Here is an 18,311-nt window from a genome sequence, read left to right as displayed (position 1 = left end):
GATAAGGAAACTGAAAGACAGAGTGGGGTTAAGTAACTTGCAAAGGACCCACAGTCAGAGATTTACACCCAGGGGTTGGGCCCGAGAGCCTGTATCTTAACTTACTTGACATGACATTTGGGTGATGATGTGGGGTTCATCCCCAGAATTAGGACCTGCCCACAATAAGAGGGACCCATGACCAGAGATACTACACGGTTCTTCTGGATCATCCCACAGCCTTACCTATTTCTGACCTTAAGAATAATGCATTTGCCAGTAGTTAAAGCCAAATAAATTTGGGATGGTAAAGTGTCTCAAAGAAGAATAGGACAGATTGGCTTCACTGGCCTTACCTCTGACCTTTGTACACCTCATCCTCACACCAGCCAGCCACCCACCAGCACCCTGACCTAGGGCCAACCTCATGGGTGAGAGGCCTGGCAACAGCACGAGTCCCACCCTTGGAAGGAGCCTACTCATGGCTTAATGCTCTGCTGCCATTGTCTGGAAATTCATAATGATGTTTGAATAAGTCACCCTACCTTTTTCTTTTGTTTTGGGCCCCCAAAATTATGTAGGCAGTCCTTCCCTGACCCCATCAACCTCCCAAGTTGAGGCTCCACTGACATTCCTTTCCCCACATTCTTATGACTCCATCGTCAACAGCAATAACACAAACTCTTCTGGAGCTGATTTGGCACTGAAGACACCTCAGCTTAGGAGGTACCTGAAAACTAAGTTTCATAAAACAAATTTTGAGAAAAATTTGCCATGGTATAACCTTTTGTAAAGAGAAGAAAGGGAATTTTTGGCAAAGTGAATGATTTTGATGAAGGTTTACAATGTAACATAATCCGCTCCCTAATCAACATATTTGTATTTTTGAATAATAGAATGTGGATGGCGTTAGAGCATCTTCTAGCAAGCCACTGATTTATACTTTAAGAAAGTACGGGATAATCATTCTCAGCCACATCACAATGAGGGAAGGAAGCCTGCACAATTACATGCTACTCCTTTCCCCTTTCTGGGTGTCTGTCTCCCCTTTTATCAACCACAGGTACTGGGCTAGAATTCCTAGGGGCCTCCCTGCGTTCCTTGTCTCTACAATCCTGTGTGGTCTATGAAGAAGCAGCCTGACTTTGCTTGTCAGCTACCTGCTTTCTTCTGTCTTTTCATTTTCCATTTGAAACAGAGGGAGAAAGTCCCCAGAACTGCAGAAGATTGCAGGAAAAGCAAACAGTCCTGCTGTGGAATGCTGTCAGGTCCCCTCTGTAAACCTCCTTTCCTAATTAGGAACTGTAATCCTGCAAAGATAGGGCTTAATCTCTGTAATGTTCACAGTCGGGGAGAGTCTCCTCGCCTCTGGCCTCTGGCTCTCCTCCTTCCTGGCAGCCCATCCATCTGAAATACCCTCTGAGCCCCAGCTGGCAACTTGCCTGCAGGAGCTCCCCCAACAGTCCCTGTAAACCAGTGTGTCTCTAAATTAAACTTGGAATGTCTGCAGAGCAGGATGATAAAGAGAGTGTTCAGATTTTAGTAATTTTTGTTACTGGGTGGTGGGATTTTGTAAAATCTTTTGGAGGGGAGGGCTTATTCTTTACTGCTAGAATTTATATAAGGATCATTTGTCTTTTTATAAAAAAAAAAATCAATCCAATCAACAGAGATAGTAGCCTGAGCATTAAACTACTCACCTCTCACCTTTCTTCCTACTTTTTTCTAGTTTTGAATTGAATGGGATCAGAGTATGCCACTCCAAATTATGCCATTTTGGTACAAGGACTGTTTTGAGCTGAGACTGTTTTGAGCAAGGACTGTGATTATTGATCTGTCCTAACTCTTTCTGTATAAAAGCAGGGCATAAATTTGTCTTTGTTAAGGTGGCATACATTTCCATTTGTAAAAGTGTTTCCCTCTCCAACACAAATACTGGATGAAATCTGACTGTGGAATTGAGGCTACAGACTGGGAGGTGGAAGGGGAAAAAAAGAAGGGGACCAGGACTAAGGTGGAAGATTATGCTGCCTTGGTTGGGAGTGTGGTGTGGGGGCATGCATTTGAGGAGGTGTGATCCTTTGCTTCAGAATAATCACATACAGTGTTGTGAGCCAATGTTACCTCAATTAAAACAAAATAAAAAACAACAAAGAATGTTCCCTTCTCCATAGCCAGGAAGAGGAAAGATTCTTATCTGCATAACAAAGCCTATGAAACCACCCTTCTGTATCACATACTTCCCAACCACCTTCTTATAATTTACGCCCCAGAAGTGCTAACCCCTTTTTCCTTTATCTAGTTCCTTCTCTACAATTCATAGCTCTTTGCTAAAATAGCATATAAGCCCGGAATGCTATCTCTCTTTGTGAACTCCTACACATGGGCGTATGATTGAATCTGTTTTCTTTTCTAGTGTTAATCTGTCTCTTGTCAGCTTGATTTGCAGGCCCCCAATTTCACTGAATTTAAGGGAGTAGAGGAAGGCTTTTCCCCCCTCTCCAACATAACTAATGGATTTATCTGGTTTTCGCAAAATTGTATTGGTGTGGGCAAGTTCCTAGATACTTTACTTTTTCTTCACTTGACACTTGGTGTGTAGAGTGTTCTTGTTGATTTTCCATGGTCAAATACTAGTCTTTGTCCTGATGAGTCACAAATGTAATGACTGCAAGGTATTATAATTTCTTAATTTGTAATCTTTAACTGCAAAACCTCGCCCAGGAAATTGGATATAAAGGCATGGCCTGCTCGGGCTTGAATATCAGGAAACAATGTTTCACAGTGTTTTGTCAGCAGCCAAAGACCCAGCTGCATGAAAAATGAGCTAAGGGGACCACATATCTCTGAGCAGAACCACTGGGTGCTTAGGAATGGGTTAGGATTTTATCCCTTTAGCCTCAGATACTCATTTGATGCTAGGGTGGGAAGATGTGACAGGGTTGGGTGAGGGTCTGACAGGAAAAACTGGGTGTCATTTTGTGCAGTGATCCAGGGAGCAGAGTCCTGGGGCTTCATCATGCTAACCACAGCCCAAGTCCCTGGAAAGCAAAACCTGCGGGTGGTGGCTGGCCTGGTGTGGGGTGAGGCGCTGGAGCTGGATCAGGTGATAACGCTTGTGTTCAGGGGTGGAGCTGGCAGGGCAGCCCTTGGGGGGGCTACTGATCTGAAGAGCCCTGCATGCAAACTAGGTACGAGAAGGTCCTTCTCTACTGTCCCCAGAAGTTAGACTCAGGATGGGGACTAACCCAGCACTCTGGACCATGATAGGGGCTCAACACCTGAACCAAATGGGAAATCTATGGCACTGGGCCCAGTCAGAAAGGCTGAACAGTAATTGCTGTTTACTGTGGATGGGGAAGGGGGAAAGAGAAAAGAAAGAGGGGAAGTAGAGTTGAGGGCAGGGCACAAAGAAGGGTTTGGAGTCCCCAAAGGAAGTCAGGGAACACCAAGTCCTCAGGAAATAGGGGGGGGGGAGGTAAAAGGGGGAAGCAGGTGTCAGAAAAGGAGGCAGACTGCCCTGTCCCACCTACAGGGACAGAGCTTCTCACTCTGGTGGCGTTCCAGGAACATATGTTGAATAATCAATGAGTGATCACCTGCCCCAACTCTCTGAATGCTCCTTTTTTCAATGGCCCCAGGCTGACAACCATCAGCCCCAAACAGCTTCCCTAAGGGCGGTGGCTAGGGAAGCTACTTCTGGGGCTTCCGGCAGCAGCTCCAGAACTGACATAGCCGCTGGAAAGGAAGCAATCTGGCTGGCTCTAATTTTTCGCTTTTGGCACCACAAGCACTAGCTGGGATGTTTCTCATCCCCGCAATGAGAAACAATCTGGAAAACTCCCAGAGGGCAAAGCAGCCCACAGTGGTGGGTCTAGGAACCAGGACACTGGGGAGGCTGCGCAGGGCTGACCCTTATCCATCATGCCCACTGGTCTCCTGCCTCCCTGCCATGTGACCTCCTAACTCGGGGCATCCCCCTGCCCAAACACCTTCAGGCTGCTGCCCTAGTCATTGAAATTATTTCAAAAAGCTCCTCCCTATTTCTTGGTTTTAGCTTTAAAAGTAATCTAATAAACAACCTACCACATTATCCAAATGACTACATTTCTCCAGTTAAAACAATTTTCATTTTAAAATAAAATGCTCTTATGAGTTGGTAATTCTAACTCTGTATTATATATGCAACAGAAATGTATAAATATATCCATAAAACACATGTATCAAAATATTTGTAATACCCTAAACTGGAATCTACTCAAAAGTCCATCAACATAGAATGGTTGAATAAATTGATGTTGACACAGGGAAATACTATACAGCACTGAGAGTCAACAATCTACAACTACTCAAAATAATTTAAATGAGTCACATGAACAATGTTGAACAAAAGAAGCCAGTTACTTTCTTCTGTATCATTTCATTTATACAAAGTTTAAAAATAGGAAAAACTAATGCATGACATTAGACAAAAGCATAATGATTACTTCTGGGGGGGACAGCAGATAGGAGGGGCACGAGGAGGGCTGTGGGGTCCTTAGCAGAGTGCCATTTTCTCATGGATATAGGTTACGTTTCACCTGTGATAGGGTATGTTGACTGTGAAAATGTACTGAGCATATAAGTCACAGCGCAGCCTCTGGCCCATAGAGAGAACCATGGCCCTAGTCTGCTCAGGACTGTCCTCATTCCAGCACCGAAAGTCCTGTCTGTCCTGGGTGAATTGGGAAGGCTGGTTGCCCTCCCTCTTGGACTGTGGGAAGTAGGCAGCCAGGACGTTCTGGGCCTGTGCCCTTGACATCAGATGAAAAAGAAGGCCCTGTACACCCTACTCTCAAGTTCGTCCTGAGGATCATCAGGAGCTGACGTGAAAATCATGGCCGTGTGGCAGTGAGAAAACCAGCTGAAAACAGAGAGGCAAGCCTCCCTGGAGGCTGCAGAAGGACCCAGGGATCAAGCCAGGCCACACACAGCTGGATCTGAACAGAGCAAGCTGACCAAACACTGCTTCTCAAGACCTGGTGTCTCCCCTGCACCCCGGGCTCCCCATCACAACTTATCCTGGTCCCTTCAAAAGGAGGACAGCTTGGGGACCCTCCTTGGGCCTTTCTTCCACTGCCCCCCGTGTACCCTGAGACTCACAGGATGTAGCAGATGACCCCGATGCTCCACATGTCGGTGGCATAGCTGATGGGCTCATAGTTGATCACTTCAGGTGCAACAAATTCCGGGGTGCCAAAGAGAACCTTTAGAGACCCTGCATTCTCTGTAATCAGAAGGGAGAGGGATCAGCCACCAGAACCTCCATGAGCCAGGCAAGTGGCTCCCTCAATCTGTGCACTGTGCCCAATCTGGGTGGGACACAGACAAGGACCGAGCCTTGGATGCTCTGTCCTCCGAGGAGGCAGAGACACCCACCTCCTCGTGAAGCAAGTACGGGCCCCACCAGTGAAACCTGCAAACTGCACCCTTATCTTAAAAGTCCTGAGTGGGATGGGAGGGGGGAAGGCATTAAAGCCGGTACCCCAAGTGGTCATTTCCCATGCCAGTCTCTCCCACCCTCCCTTGGGCAGGGATGTGACTTGTGCTTGATGATGTCCACTCTGTCCTGTGCACCCCCGCTACCTGCTCTATCAGGACTTTCCTACTTAACACTTGCAATAACCCAAAGAGGGAGGTATGACCCCCTTCTGAGGGAGAGGAGGCCCAGGAAAAGGAAGTAATTTGCTCACCAAGTGGGGTCCAGGACCTAAACCTACATGGTCCTCTCCCCAAATTCCACACATCTCTCCCCCAAGAAACTGTCAAGATAGTCAGGAAAAATCTTAACCTTAAGGTGGTGCCTTTAAGCCTTGAAGGGCCAGATGCCTGGTAGGATGCACGAAAAAAGGCACCAGCTCCCAGAGTCTCTTTGGCAGTGGGGGAGGCAAACCTTTGGCCTGTGGGCCACATCTGGCCTTTGGAAGTACACAGCTCACAGCAAGTATTCTAAACTGAAGCAGTTCACAGCCCTCAGGACCTGCTCTGATCCAACCAGAACCCTTCCTGCTAAATGTTAAACCTTCCCAGGTCTGGGCCTGTGTGGATATCACTGTCCCCACAATATCTCCTCACCAGGGACGCTGCCTGGTGTGTGCCTGAGACTCTGACACTGCCAGCTCCTGGGCCCTTAGCTCCCTTTTCGCTTAAATTATAGGTGGTTCTTGCCCAAAGGCATGTAATGGACCCCAGCCCCCCACACTGGGCCTTCAGCAGGAGAAAGCAGAGCAGGCACATCCACCAGCATGGAGTTCTGACCGCCAGGCAGGTCACAGTCATGAGGACCTCAAGTCCTCACCTTCTTCTTTATGGCTGGGTATCCTGGAAGATTTACCTGGTAGCACCAGTTCCCCTCAGGCAGGCTCGCCTTAGCCCTAGGGAGGTGGCCAGGAGGTAGAGAGGATGAACTTGTTTCCTCAATTACAGAGACATCTAAGAGTATGCAGGCCCATGGGACATAGGTGTGTGCGAGGCAGACAGTCACCCACCAAAGTGACTTCAGGGCTGGAACAAAGGCCTCGCTGTCTTGCCCCACCCATGGCTCCCACCAGGGACAGAGAGCTTTAGAGAACCCTGGACTCTCTCTGGGATCTTCACTCCAGGCCCAGCATCTCCCTGGTTCATGGTGGTACCTGGTGGGTAAAGCTACTGCGAACCTTGGTTTCTTGAATCTGTAAATTGGGTTCAATCTTCCCCACTGACCCCATAAGGCTGCTCTGAGAATCAAATGGAAGAAAGCCATGAACATGCTCTGGACACTACAGTACAATGCACAGGTGGGGAGCCACCAGCACCAAAACAATTCTGCTGCTAAAGGTATCAGAGAAGATGGTGATAATAAAAAAAATGAAGAGCAAATGCCTATCTAGTGCTCACTGTGTGCTCACTGTGTGCAAGGCACTAGTGCTCACTGTGTGCAAGGCACTCTTCTGACCTCTCTATTAACTATTAACTCATTGATTCCCTTAACAGCTACAGAGTAAGTACGACTGTGACCCCACTTTACAGGTAAGGAAGGAACTTGGGGCTTATAGCTCATCACGCACTGACCTGGTCAGAACTTGAGCCTGAGTCGTCTCCGTGGTTTCTGACATTAACTTCAACACATGCCTTCTAATATCGAGTGTGGACTAAAAACAGCATGAACCCCCCACACTGACATCAGGAGAGGTAGTTGGCCTTACCGAGCCTTCTGGCCAGACCAAAGTCGATGAGCTTGATCCTGGTCCCTGTCTTATTGACGCACATGATGTTCTCAGGCTTGAGGTCCAGGTGGACAATGCCCTGCTTGTGGATGTACTCCACGCCCTCCGAGATCTGCTTCATGTACTTGATGCACTCACGCTCCGTCAGCTCGAAGTCCTCGTCGATGATGCGCTCGAACAGCTCGCCCCCCGACACGCTGCGGGGACAGAGGGGGCCATCAGACCACAGGATTCCACCGCCCAGTTGGCAGGGAGGCTGCTCAAGGCAGGCTGGGGAGACGGGGGAGACTGTCAGGAAAGTCCAGGGTCTGGGGGTGCTGGACACTTTTTGTAGCTTCCTGAGTCCCAGGGCACTACCCTGTTACACTGGTCCCAGTCTTCTGAGTGAGAGGGGCCTAGGCCTGCTGTTTTCCTGCTTGGAGAACCCTGCCCGGCAGACACCAAAAGTTGTTGAGATATTTAGGGGGAGCACTCAGGCTGGGCAGTTGCAGAAGCTGTCATGGACTGAGAGATCCAGACTTGATCTCCTTAGCAAAAGGGTAACTGCTGGGCAGTCTCCTTTCCCCAAATGGCCATATGTGTGTAAGGGAGATTCTTCCTGCACTCTACATGCACATGTCTTTTAGGAAACCGAAGCTTAAATCATTCATAGTACCATAGGCACTTGTTTGGCAGAGGCAGGCACAAGAAAAAAATCCTCAATAATGAGTGTCAGCAAAATTTCTAAAATTCATTGGCTGTAACCCATCACACTTGCCCTAGTGATAGATTTATTTATTCTGGCTAGACCTATAGTATCAGTTTACTCCTTCCAGCCATAACTAACTTGTCTCTCTTGCTTCCTTGCCCAGGCTAGAAGTGTAGCACATCCTTCCTAACAGACTCTGGATCCTGGCCACAGTGTTTCTGGGGCCCACAGCAGGCATCTCCTGCTAAGGACTGCCCCAGGAACTTCAGCCAGCTGGCATATTGCCCTTTAGTGCAAACACAAAGACTTGCTGTCTGAGTCACATGGGTCTTCTCTGCTCCCCTGTCCCAGCCCTCAAACCCACCTTCCTTGCTCTCCACTCAGAAAGTTTAAAGCATCTCTTTGGTAACCTATGTAACATCCAGATGTGAGTGAACTCTTTTCTACAATGGCCTGCAGGTCTGCCAGCTGCATAAGGCTGGGTGGCCTTCATACTGGGCCAGTCCTCTTCTAAGGGGAGTCATCATGATGAAGGAAAAGAGCTGAGCTCAACAAACTGTGTGAGCTAGACAAGTTAACCTCTCTGAGTCCCAGTTTCCTTATATCTGCCCCTACCTCATAGAGCTAGGAATAAAGAAGCTTCTGTAAAGAATCACACCTGGTACCCAGTAGGCTGCTCAGCACATATTAATAATGTTCGACTATGGCTGGCAGGCTAAGTGGGTCTTGTCACTGACCCAATGACAAGAGACAATAAGGGGTGCGCTGTGGGGCCCAGCACACCAGTCTCTGTCTAGCTCCACATTTGGCTAATGCTTTCACTTCTGGAAAGGTTGACCTGAGCAAGGTCAGTCTATGTCAGTGGCCGCTAGGGGGCGATGGAAGTGACGCTTCAGAAACAACCCGAGGAGGCTGCCAGATGGCCAGCAGGTGGCGCCTCTGTCCTCAAGCCCTCTCCACCAAGGCTCCAAATCAAACTCTATAATCACTGTTCTCAGGTCTCAGGTAATTCTTAACATCTCCATCCTTCAATTTCCTCATCTGTAACATGTCCATAAAGCCAACACCACCTCACAGGGTTGCTATGGAGACTAGTAGAGTGCTGAGAAGAGTGCCTGGCACATAGTAGGCGCTCAGTGTTTGTTATCGGCTTGTTTGTTTTACTGTGCTAATTTTTATTGTGATAACATTGGTTTGTATTATTCAGAGGAATGGTCAACCGTTTTGAACAAAAAGAATCAGTTGGGGCTCTTGTTGAATGTATAGACTCCTGAGCTTCTCCCCTGAAGGGTTTATTTAGGAAATCATGGGGGAGATCTGAGGAAACATTTTTTAGTAAGAAACCCCCAAGTCATTCTTATCATCAGACATATTTGAGAAATTCTGACTTACTCAATCACCACCCTTGGGACGGCACCTGAAATTCTCGTTCTTTGAGAAATCACTCTGGATTTCCCCATGTGAAATGATCTTTCCCTCACTGGGTTTCCATAGTCTTGTCTCTGCATTTTTTTTGTACCAAGTTTGCCTTGTCTTCAACTTGTTTGTGAATGTGTCTGAAAGAGGTCTGGCTGATCTCTAGACCCTATTTATACCTGGCAACTGACGAGGTGCCCCGAGACATTTGCTTTTAAACATAAATATTCTGGAAGAGCAAGTAACCTTTATTTGCCCTTGGAATGTCTGAGGCAATGAAAGGTAGAAATGTGAGTCATGGAGGTAATTACGGCTGCATTTCTAGTGACTTATTCAATATAGATTCAAACCCATTCAAATAGACTTAATATATTTAGAAAACTGTTTCTGTGGTTATTTTCTAGGATGGAAGGAGTCACACAAACAGGATTAATGGTTCCATAGGTTTTTCTCAAAATGCTCAAGACTATGAGTACAAAGTATTGGTTTGATGGAAAGGTAGGATAATGTCAAGGGCCAAGATTGGGCCAGAGGAAACGTGTGCTTGATAAATTGTCAGTGAGTAAATGAGTGAATAAGTTAATACCTACCACCAAGATTAGCTTATCCCAAGGGATCAAATTTATCACTGAAACTGTAGACCTCATGGGTACCCAATACACCTGCACTCCTTGTCATATGATTAGTTGCAAGTTCTTTGACCATTGTTGCCAGTGGCAGCACAAGGTGAGGTGGGTCGTGAGACTCTGAGTTACCTGCACATGTGTTTCAGTGCTCAGGTCCAAGTACCACTTGGAATGTCCCAAACACTCCCAAGAAGATAAGCCCAGACTCCAGGCCAGGAGCCTGGACCCAGGTCTCAGAGCAACACCGCCATGGTGGTGGACACTTGTCCCATCATCAGAGGTCAGAAAGGCTGGTTTGTTCATTCTGATCTTACTATGTCTGAGGCAACTGAACTGAAAGTTGGAAACTAGGATTTCATTTTCATTTTTCTCTATTACCAGGTACTACTCAGTTTTTCCATCCAATGAACAAAAAAGCAAACTGTACTGCCGAACCTCACCCCTCTCAGAGATAGACTCCTTTCATCTGGAAGGGAAGTACAGCCTGAGTATGAATCTGCTTCCTCTTCTCTGCCTGGGCTCCTGTCAAGTTGCATGGTCCTTAGCCCGAGTGCAGGCGAATCCTCGGGCATCTGCCTGAGTAAGACTTGCTCCTGTCCATGGGGGAGGTGTGGGGGGGGGTGGAGGGATGAAAGCCAGACCAGCTGAAGCCTTAAGTTTCCTCCCAACATTTTCCATCCAGCTTGCCAACTCCCAATTCCAAGCTAAGTATGGTATTCTGCCCACTGGTGCTGCTGCCGGCCTTACCCAGGCTTGGCTGCCTCCTTCCCCCTCCCTGTATCTTCTCACGAACTTGCTCAAGGTTTAACATCTCAAGATAATACATTTCTTCACATGTCCTCACATGCCCACACTGCCTGGACCAAGGAACTTGTTCTAGAATAAGTGTGAAAAGTTGCAGCCCACAGGGCCATTGTGAGGACACGGTGAGTGAAGCCACAGGCATGGCCTAGACCTTTTCTGAAAGTGGGGAGCTAAGTTTGAATCTGGAGCTGAAAATATATTCCCAGATTTGAATGAAGATTTTCTGTGACTCTTGGAGAGTTCCACTAACAGGAGAGTCTAATCCAAATACCTCTTCTCACTGGAAGGACTTGACAATCACAAAAGCAGAGCTCAGCAGGAATAGAACTTAACTTAGAACACCAAACCTGAACAGTAGGATTTGTTCTCTAACACATAAATGGGTGTTAAAATGCTCACAAAATAATTCTAAGTGGAAAAAAGAGCAGGGTACAGAAAAATTCAATGCATCTTATTACTAAGAATAGCCCCAATTATAGAGCACTGTGCTCTAGTTAAGCCCCACAGCATTCACGAGGAGGTTCGTATCCTCTTTTCATAGATAATAAAACTCTGGATTGGCACAGTTGAATAACTTATTCAAGGTTGCCTGCCAGATAAGGGCAGAAAGAAGATTCAAGGGAGGCTCATCAAACCCAAATCTCAGCTCTGCTATTCCTTCAGAAATAGCAGTGAGAAGAAAGCACCCTGAAACATCCGCAGGGTGAAAGGAGAGAAAAGGTTAATTCCCCATTCCTACTTCAAGCCTGGTCCCACCTTTCTTGGGAAAGCATGCCAAGGTGTTCTTAGAGTCCTCTCCAAAGAATTGAGAGTCCTAGGCCCAGGGCGAGCAATTCTAGGGCACCCACGTCGATTTCATACTATCTCTAAAAATTTTAAATGCACATACCCTTTCATCCAGCACTCCCATGCTTCTGGGGGTTCATGTGACAGATGTATACAGGCATGAGTGAAAAGATGATGTACATACAAGGTTGTAAACAGTGATTGTAAAAGCAGAAGTTTGGAAACCACGTGACTCAGCAGAAGAAGACTACTTCTCTCAACTGTGGAACTGGCGAGAGATGAAGCCCCGTAGAGCCTGGAGAATGAGGATACTCACCAGCTGCTGACAAGGGACTATCTCCAAGTGAAAGAAAAAAGCGAAGTATAGAATAATGAGTACAAGTTCCTTCTGAAGCAGGAAGGAGGCCTACCGGACTGTAGTGGAGGACTCTGGGGGCTTTGGAGCGGGGGGGGTGGTGTGCTTACATCCATCAGAAGAGGTGTGGACCTATCTCCTAAAATCACTGGCAGTGCTGTAAACTGTCAGCTCAATAAAAATAATACAATTAAAAAAAAAGTTACCTTATTGTTAAAGGGTGGAAAATGACACACACACATCATGTATCGTAAACTTCCTCAAGGTTTAACAGCATCTAAGGATAAAACATTTCTCACATGTCCTCACATGCCCACATGGCCCGGACCAAGCAACTTGTTCTAGAATAAATGTGAAAAGTTGCAGTCCACAGGGCTACTGTGGGCTATATATGTTATTTATTCCATAAAGAAACTTTGTAAGGATACAGACAAAACAAGAAACAAGTTACTTACATGTGGGGGAAGGAGGGTAGAGATAGGGTAGATGGGGGGCAGGGTTGGGATGGGACCCCCACATGGTGTACTTTCTTATATTTTTTGATGTGATTTTTATCATATATTCAAAAAGTTCAGACTTAAAAATGAAAGAAACTTTAAAAATATGGACATTGAAGAGGATGCAGTCTTAGCAAAGCAAACATGTATGTTTCTGTATATACTTGTATGTGTGCATGTGTGTGTGCACACATACCAGTGTGGGTGTGTTTTAGCTGCTCAGAGGTGCAAGGGGTGGTGGGGCGGTTGGGACTAGAGGAAACAATGCATTCTAGGAAAGCCTTGCCCAGAGGTCATTTGATCCAGCCCCCTGCCTTTGTACAACCCAGCACAGAAATTGCTCCTCTTTGGTTTTGGTGAATGAGAAGTCAAGAGCACAGAGAAGTGTGTTGGGAGCTCAGGTGGATACCAAAGGGCACACTTCTGCCTTCCCAGTTCCCAGCCCCCTGGGCCCCTTCTTTTTCTCAGGCTATTGGAAAATTTCTTGGTCTTCCCCCTTCTGCTCCAAAGCCATTTCAGAGTGCCCCTAAATGAAACCAAGGAGACTAGAAATAACCTTGACCTTTTCATGGGTGAGGGTGAAAAGAGGGCAAGGATCCCCAAAATTCTGCTAGTTTGTTACAGCCATCCCAGTGGTAAGTGGACCATGCTATGCATAGATGTGCTGGCTGCTCTGCGTGGTCAGCCCCAGGCCACAGGGGCTGCCAGGGGTCGTGTAGACCATGCTGCGTCTGTAGGGCTCTCCATCTCAGGATGGAGGGGGCAGGGAGGGATAGTGAGGGAGAGGCATGTGGGCTACCAGGCCCACCGAGCTTGGCTGCTCAGCAGCGGGCCACTCACATCTCCAGGACCATGACGATGTTGGCCTTTTCTTCGAAGGCATCCACACACTGGACCAGCTTGGGGTGGTGGAGGCAGTTCATGATGCTGATCTCATCTCGGATAGCTTCTTTCTCTTTTGCTGAATATGCCTTGAAGAATTTCCCTGCCCAGATTTTTCTAGTTTTCTTTTCTACAAGTCGAAAGACCTGTCCAAATTTCCCACTGCAAATGAAAGGGAGAGGAGAAAGGCAAATTTAGCCCGAATTTTTCACTAAATTAGGATTAGCAAATGGCCTCTTGTGATAATAAAGTTTTATTGGCACATAGACATAGTCATTTGTTTTCGGATTGTTTAGGACTGCTTTTGTGTTTCAATAGCAGAATAGTAGTTGCAGAGACCATATGCAATAAAACTTAGAATATCATTGCTCTGGACCTGCACTGATAAAATCTGTGCTGTGCTCTAGATGAATGAAGCACATTTCTGATACTGACAAATACTTTTTCCATCACTTGTCAACTCCAGCCTGTGTCTGCCTGCGTCCCCCAGCACTGTCTGGTCTTACTGTTTCTCCAGACCCTCATCTCCCTGGGCTGATGCCCCAATCCTGGCTGACTGGCTTCTCTCTCCTTCCTCACAGAAGGACCCATGAAGTTCAGTTGAAGAAGTCCTCCTGGAAGCTAAGACAGATAATGAGTGGTTGTCTTCCTTCCCCTCCACTGCCCAGCGCTGACCTTCAGGGTCAGCTCAGGAAGGACTCAACGTCCCGCTATGGGTTGAGGAGAGCTTTGTCCCTCTGACACAAGGCTCACCGAAGAGCAGGCTCTGTTCACAGAGTTGTTATGAGGTTGGCATTATTCCTTTAGTTCCCAGGAACCCACTGGGCATGAATGCTGAGGCCTGTGCCTTTTTCTCCCATCTGCTATACTACTCAAGGGAGAAAGTTAGTGGAAGCAGAGAGCTTGTCTGTGACATGGGCTCAGGGCTGGGGTCTGAACCCACTGCATCCTTCACACCCCAGGAGGAGCCAAAGAGTTCACAGTGAGTGCTGAGGTGCCAAAGGGCGGCTGACACACTGGCGCTAGCACAGCAGAAGGTGTACACTGACGGGACCCTGCCTCTGTGGACCAAATGGCAGGGAGCCTAAAGTCACTCTGACCCAGACCAGGAGCTTGGTTTGGTCATGTGGGGAGAATAAGGCACAGAGAGGGAAGGTCTCCCTCAAGGCTGTCCCAGAATTGGGTCAGTTGGCGTGAGCAGTTGCTAAGTGAGCATGGGTGGGGAATTCTTTTGTGGGGTGCTGAGGTCAGTCCCTCCTGATTCTGTAGGAAACAGTCTGAGTAAATGTCAGAACCTGGGAAAAGACAGGAAAATGCTGTGGGATCTGCGCCTCCCTTACCCTGGGGGACTGGAGGGTGCAATCCAGTCTACTTACGATCCTAGTCGCTCCTCGATGTCATAGAAGTCTGACACCTTTTGTTCGGTGTTGACTGTCACCGTCCGGTAATCAACCTCAGGTTCTTTCTCATCTGCAGGATGGGAGTTGGGGTGACTGTGAGTCATCAGACTCCTCGGTCACCCCCCTCCAGCCTTTGAGACCCCCCAGGACAGCTTGCTAACACTCACCATCATCTGACACTTCCTCCACTTCATCCTTTAGCTCTGGAGGAGACAAACAGGGACAGAGAAGATGAGATTAGCACTAACAGCCCACTGAGAGCACAACATGTGGGGGCTTTGCCAGGCCTCAGCCTTCCCAGGCACGAGACCACAGGGCCCAGAGATCTGGGCACCGCAGTGAGGTTGGTCCATCTGTGCCACAGCAGGCCTGTGTGTACACTGATGGGCACTGGCTTCTCAGCTCCACCAGCTGCCACCTCCATTGCGTCCTCTCTACTCCATGGTTCCCTAGACACACCCTTCCCCACTTCTCTCCCAGACTGACTCCCAGAAGTTACAGACAACTGTAATGACTCACTCTCTGCTCTGGCTTGAAAGTCAGCAACTTGTCATTGCTTCTAGGTATAGTCCATTTATTCACGTATAAATTTTTCAAAATGGAATTCCAGTAGTGTACCAAGTATCTTGTTAGTTTTGGGGGGAATACAAAACAAAATACACAGAGGCAAGTTCTCTCAGAAGCAAAAACATGTACAGCTGATCCTTGAACAAGGCAGGGGTTATTAGGGGCACTGGCCTGTAATACAGTCAAAGATCCACCTGTAACTTGCAATTGGCCTGCTGGACCCATAGATTCTACATCTGAGAATTCAATTGACCGACAGCCATGGCTCGTTGAATTCATGAATATAATATAGAAGCCACGGAGAGAAAAAAGTCTGCATGTAACCCTGGAAGTTCAAGCTCATGTTGCCCAAGGGTCAACTCTAGGTGAAATATCCATTCCAGCAGTCATGTGATTAATGCGTGAGGTCACTGTACAGACTGAATACGGAATGGAGGTGATGCAGAATGGGGCAACCATACAGTCAGAGTGGTCATCCTCAAACTAAGCAGGCCTTGAGCTGTGTCCTCAAGGAAATGATGGACCACAATGATGGGGTGGGAAACGTCACACAACAGGTGTCTCTGTGGTACTGCGAGGAGGGACATACTCAGGCTGCGCTGGCTCCTCACGCAGATGAGTCAGGAGTGAGTGGGGGCGTGAGGGAACAGGCAGGTGTCCCCAGGACACAGCCACTTCAGAACTCCAGGCTTTCCTTTGCTCTAGCATAGGTTTCTCCGCACAGGGCTGATGACTTCTTGACCTTGGCTAAGTGCCTTTCCCTTTATGGGCCTCAGTTTACTCATATGTGAAAGGAAGTGATTTCTGGGCTTTGGGGATAGCTCTAGAGGTGGTGCTTTGTGAATTGCATGAGCTTGAAGACAAATGGAATGAAGGGAAGGCTTCTGAAAAGATAGAACAATGATGAGAGAAATCAGAGGAGAAAAGAATTTTAAAAGCGCGTGCGCGCGCACGCGTGTGTGCATATGTGTATGTGTATGTGTGTGTGTGTGAGAAAGAGAGAGAGACAGAGAGAGAGAGAAGGGAGTGTGATTTACTGATGCTCTCAGCAGAGCAGGCTGAGGAAGGAAGGGGGAATCTCCTAGGAGGAAGAGCAGAAAGGGCAGAGGGATAGAGTGTGAGTGCTGAGCTTTGCAGCGCTTTGCAAGCTGAATGTTTGTGAAGAAGGTGTGGGTCAGGGAGAAGGGACAGCTTGTATACAGTGAGTCTAGCTTAGGGGAATGAATGACTGAAACATAAGTAATCTGAGAAAAAGTAACATGGTTCCCATACAAAATCAGCACCTCTTGCTGAATAACAATTTTAAGGGAGGTAAAGCATGTGACTGGGAGTAAGAGGCTATGATTTGTTTAGAGTTTTCAAAACGCTGTTGACTAAGTTTAGTTTTAGAAACTAAACATAACTGATATGAGAGGAACATTTTGTCAGTGAAAGGAAACTGCATCGGAAAATACAAAAGGATGCAGTAAATGGGTACTCATAGACGAGTGGTGGCGTTGCACAGATATTGCTTGGATGCAAACCTAACCCAGACATTCCAAGTCGTCTATCTTAGAGCTAAGAGGGGTGCGTGAGAGCTGCAGAGGCAGCATGTGCCTGCGGCACTGTAGCTGGAGGGCAGGCGTGGGGTCACGTGTCAGGCAGAACTTACTCAGCATTTGGGGTGATGAGCCCTGGGGGAATAAGTTAAAAGCCAAGCAAGTTGCTCAACCTCCCGCTCTGGTCATCATCTGGGAGATGTGCACCAGCCACCAACGGCATCACTGCTCTGTCTTTGGCAGACAATGGGGTCACCTGCTCTGGGAGGCCCTGGCAGTCAGAGCCGTGATGGTGCTGGAGGGGGCAGGAGGGTCATCAAAAGAGGGGGTTGCCATGTGAAGATGAACAGAAAAAAATCGGCCTCTCCAGTTGGGAAACAAGTCTAAAGCAGCCATGACTGAAAAAATCATAGTCGCCTGGCCTGAGGGTTGTGGATTTCATGAACTAATGCATGCCACCGCTTGAGAGAACGATTTAGTATGATACCTCACAAAGGAGGAAGACTGTGGGCATAGAGAACTCACATATTAAGGCGTACCACAGGAACAGTATATAGACCCAAGAGACGTTTAAGTTAATTCAGCAAACATTTAAGGGAAGCAAGAGATTCAAGTCAATTCACCAATCATTAATTGAGGACCTACGGATGCCAGTCACAGGACTGGGTGTTAGAGACAAAATTATTGTTATTATTTTTATAATGATGATAATTGCTGGCAAGGAGGCCCCATGCCCCTGACCCAGGTGCCCCCGTCCGAGACAATGGTCTGACCCACTGAGGCGTCCCTTATCTTCTTGTTCCCATGCCATGTTTTCCTGGTACGGCGGACAAGAAGTCAATGTTCAGAACAGCAGGGGAGAGAAAAAAGGGAAGGCTGACGTTCTTGGGCTGCATCTTAGAGCAGTAGCAGCCTGTGAGCCCACGAGGGGCTTCCCAACGACCCGGCAGCAGGGCCATTTTCAGTTAGTTAGCACTGAAGAGGGCATGCAATTCCAGAACTGGCCCAGTGCCCTTGCCTTCCTCACAGACACCACCCCACCTCTCTCCTCCTGCCTCGCTTCTTAGTTAAAATGCAGAATTCGTTTGTGATCCTACGGTTGTGAATCCAGATCACTTAGGGAATTCGTGATCCTCTTTTTAACTCTCTGTTACATGCAACCCTTCCTGTGTGTGAAACTTGGACCAAGGTTCCAGGCTGATATGTTGGCCTTCTTCCTTTTCCTTCTCGTCCTGCCTGCATTGTGTTTTGGAGAGGGGAATGACCACTAGGGGAGTAGCAGGAATGGCATGAGGGAAGGCCACAGCTCGTCACGCAGAACAGTGAAAGTGATAAAACTGGTGATCACTAAAGAAGGCACTAAATGGCAGTAGGGGGGGATTTCAAAGAAGCATTTAAAAAATCTTCTATTCAGAGAGCTATGCAATCCAAGAGCTAAGTGGAAGAACCATTTGGAAGATGGTTCTGATGTTTCTGCAAACACGAGTCTCGCCTCTAGAATGGCGCTGGGAGAGGACCCCTTGGGCCCT

General features: G+C 47.6%; 1 protein-coding gene across 6 annotated transcripts in view; it reads right to left on the bottom strand.

Annotated features, from left to right (window-relative positions):
• Positions 1 to 18,311, bottom strand: part of MYLK (myosin light chain kinase) — a 232,225-nt gene that overhangs the window by 13,512 nt on the left and 200,402 nt on the right. For all 6 annotated transcript variants that reach the window (XM_054700503.1, XM_037525428.2, XM_037525426.2 and 3 more), the window contains 5 exons: positions 14,845 to 14,880; positions 14,654 to 14,747; positions 13,236 to 13,439; positions 7,203 to 7,420; positions 5,122 to 5,245 (listed from right to left, as the gene is read on the bottom strand). In XM_054700503.1, the coding sequence (XP_054556478.1) occupies positions 5,122 to 5,245; positions 7,203 to 7,420; positions 13,236 to 13,439; positions 14,654 to 14,747; positions 14,845 to 14,880 (676 nt within the window). The remainder of the gene's footprint in view (positions 1 to 5,121; positions 5,246 to 7,202; positions 7,421 to 13,235; positions 13,440 to 14,653; positions 14,748 to 14,844; positions 14,881 to 18,311) is intronic.

Source organism: Talpa occidentalis, unplaced genomic scaffold (genome assembly GCF_014898055.3).
Source record: "Talpa occidentalis isolate TD23 unplaced genomic scaffold, MPIMG_talOcc4v2.1 talOcc4.4, whole genome shotgun sequence".
In the NCBI taxonomy this organism is placed as follows: Eukaryota; Metazoa; Chordata; class Mammalia; order Eulipotyphla; family Talpidae; genus Talpa; species Talpa occidentalis.
Note: the sequence above shows the minus strand (reverse complement) of the source record. Positions and strands in the feature narration are given on the sequence as shown.